The 2,985-nt window shown below is 64.1% G+C and overlaps 1 protein-coding gene across 1 annotated transcript; it reads left to right on the top strand.

The window, feature by feature from the left end:
- Positions 1 to 1,316: 1,316 nt before the first annotated feature.
- MNEG_5707 (hypothetical protein) lies at positions 1,317 to 2,415 on the top strand (the record flags this gene model as incomplete). The annotated part of the gene is made up of 3 exons (XM_014045811.1): positions 1,317 to 1,367; positions 1,545 to 1,804; positions 2,043 to 2,415. Coding segments are annotated over 3 exons (684 nt in total), but the record flags the coding sequence as incomplete, so codon positions are not given.
- Positions 2,416 to 2,985: the final 570 nt, after the last annotated feature.

Below are 2,985 nucleotides of genomic sequence, written 5' to 3'. Positions count from 1 at the left end.
TGCCACGTCAGCAGCAGTGCTGCAAACGAACAAACGCGCGGGCGTTGCACAGAAGGGCTGGTTGATCGCATGAGAGTAATATGGGTAATTTTGACGCACATACACCGCCAAACGCCGCGTCAGCGGCCGGCGCGAGACCGCAGCCACACCGCAAAGGGTCACCCCTCCCCGACCACGGTACGGAGAGAGTTACGAGCATGAATTATAAAACGGCACATCATCTTACTTCATATTTAGACACTGATGCGCTCCGGGATCTCTCGCGCGCGGGCTCTCGGTCTCCCGGGCCATCCCGGAGGCCGCGCCTGAAACGGATCGGGGCAAAGTGCAGGGCTGCTCTTCCTAATCGAAAAGCACCCGGGGATCAAGGAGCTCGCGCGGCGCGCGCGCGCCGCGGTGCTGACGGAGATGCGCCCGCTGCCGTCACGTGCGCGGGCCTCGCGCAGATCGGGTATGTGGGATGCGCAGGGGCGGCGGCCCCACACATTTCCACGGGCCCGGCTCTTATGCCCTGACTGAACCCTTTTCATTCTAGGTCCCACCATAGGAACTGTGGCTTGAACAATTTTTTTCCCCGGTCCTTCACCAGCTGCCTGATCAAGCAAGCCGCTGCTTCCAATTCCCAACCACCACAGCGCGCTGTCTCATCACTGTTGGTGGTGTTGTTGATTTGATGATGCTTGTGGAACACGGTGTGGCACCTGCTGATAACAAGCGCATTCGGCACACAGAAGTCACACTCTCACAGCAGGACACAGGGGGATGGCTCGTGAGTGGTCTGGTGCTGCCCCTCTGTGGGTGGATGGCTGCCGCGACCTAGTAAGGACGCAGTGTGCTGCGATGAAACAGAAACATGTACGTGACAACTGCTATTGCTTTTATCGTCATTACTGCCGTGGCAGAATTGTGTGATTGCAGGCGTCAGCTGCCGTCCAGCAGCATCGTTAAGTACATGCCGAAAAGGGGTTTTGAATGCGGCGTGCGCACTCAGTGCCACTGTTGGCGTACTATCTAACTATCAGTGTATGATACAAATTTACACATGTGCGTCTTTCATGGGCACACCGATCATCGCCAGCCAGCGAGAAGCGAGTCGGCTCCGGCACGCGGGCATCACAGCATCTTGCTCGAGTTGCAATCATCATTACAACCAAACATTACACTATTTGAAGGTCATCTGTTTGCTAAATTCTTCGAGCAAGCAGATTACCGGAGCGCAGCCTGCAGTGGCTAATCGTGTGCGATGGACGCCCCCGCGGGCCGTGCGTAGCACCATCGCCCAGTCACCAAGAGCATTGAAATATATAGATATAGCTATGGAGACTGTCCAGGAGGAGCTGCCTTGCCTGCCGCAGGATGTGCTTCAGGTGCTGTCGGCTCCCGCGGGAGTCGGGGCACCCAGGACCTGAGTGAAGCGGCGCATCGCGCATAAATCAACGTCTTATGTCCTAACATCGGGGTGTTAGCTGTGTTCCTTCACGCGATCTCGCCCTGACCCACCTCGGCTCGGCCCGCCCCATCAACCATGCTTGCCCGCTTTGCAGCATGTCCTGTCGCACTGTGTGGACGTGCGCACCGTTTCTACGGCTCGGCTGGTGTCCAAGGCCTGGCACAGCGCCGTGAGCGGCGCCGCCGCCGCGGTGGAGTGCTCCCTGCCCGGCAACGACAGTCCTGCGCACAAGCTCCAGCGCCTGCACACGGTTGCGCCGTGCCTGACGCAGCTGCGCCTCAATATCGGGCCCGGCGCCGGCAGCGAGCTGCTGGTGGACGCGCTGGCCAACGTGGCCTGCTTTGTGTTTGTCAGGTGAGAACTTGGCCAAGCGGCTTGCGGCGCGGTACGGCGTCACCCCACCGCCCTAGGCGCAGCATGCAGCAGTGGTCTCGCGCGGCGCTCTCACCTCCTGAGCCTGCCTGTGGGGCGGCAGCGGCGGATATGAAGGAGGCAGAGGTGTGTTCGTTGCCGCCCCCGGATTCTGACTCTCCTGCATGCACGCGCCCTCAACTCGTGCCCTCACCGCTCCGACACCGACCCCCAAACGCAGCTCCCTGGAGCTCCACTTCAGCGAAGTCCTGGAGCTGTCCGACGCTGACGTCACCGCCCTCGCCTCTCTCGGCCGCCTGACCGGCCTGCACCTGGTCAACGTGTCGGTCCCCTCCGGCCTCGACCTGCGCCCGCTCGCCGCGGGCCTGCCCAAGCTGCGCGCGCTGCGGCTCGTGCAGAACTCGAAGGTGGCGCCCCTGCTGTATGGGGATGACGCTCTGGCCGCGATCGGGGAGATGAAGTCGATTGAGGAGCTGGACCTGCGGGGCCGCATGTGCGGCGTCGGCGACGCGGGGCTGCTCGCGCTGCGCGGGCTGACGCGGCTGCGGGCGCTCGCGGTCGGCTGGGTGCCGTGGCAGAGCCAGGTGTCGCAGGTGAGGGGCGGGGCACGGATGGGGGCGCGGGCGGGGGGCCGCTTTGCTGCCTGAGCAGGGAGGGCGGAGGGGCAGCGGCTGCACTGGGCCTGGGGAAGATTGCAGCGACTGCCGCTGCAGCTCACCGGTTGCATCATCAAGCTGTAAGGATTGCATATCCCCGCTTGGCCTTTGGAGCTACTTGACTGGTTTAGCAAAGCCCACGCGTCCTCCCTTCTCTCCACAAGCATGCACCTTGCACGCATTGCGTTCTGCACCTCACCCCATCCCCTTCCACCCTGTCCACCCCCTCAGAACGCCGCGCTGCAGCTGCTGTCGGGCCTGCCCCTCCTGCGCAGCCTCAAGCTCAGCGGCGCGGAGCTGCTGCTACCAGCCGCCCTCTCAAACGGCGCGATGGCAGGCCCCGGCGCCCCAGGCGGGGTGCCCGCCGGCGCCGGCGCCGCGCCGCCGCAGCCGCCGCAGTTTGGCGCCGCAGCAGAAGCCGCGTTCCTGGCGCCGCTGCTCCCCCCTGCGCCGGCGCCCGGGGGCGCGGCCGCCGAGCCGGCGGCGGCGGACGACGCCGAGGAGGAG

Source organism: Monoraphidium neglectum (genome assembly GCF_000611645.1).
Source record: "Monoraphidium neglectum strain SAG 48.87 unplaced genomic scaffold scaffold00870, whole genome shotgun sequence".
Taxonomy (NCBI): Eukaryota; Viridiplantae; Chlorophyta; class Chlorophyceae; order Sphaeropleales; family Selenastraceae; genus Monoraphidium; species Monoraphidium neglectum.
Note: the sequence above shows the minus strand (reverse complement) of the source record. Positions and strands in the feature narration are given on the sequence as shown.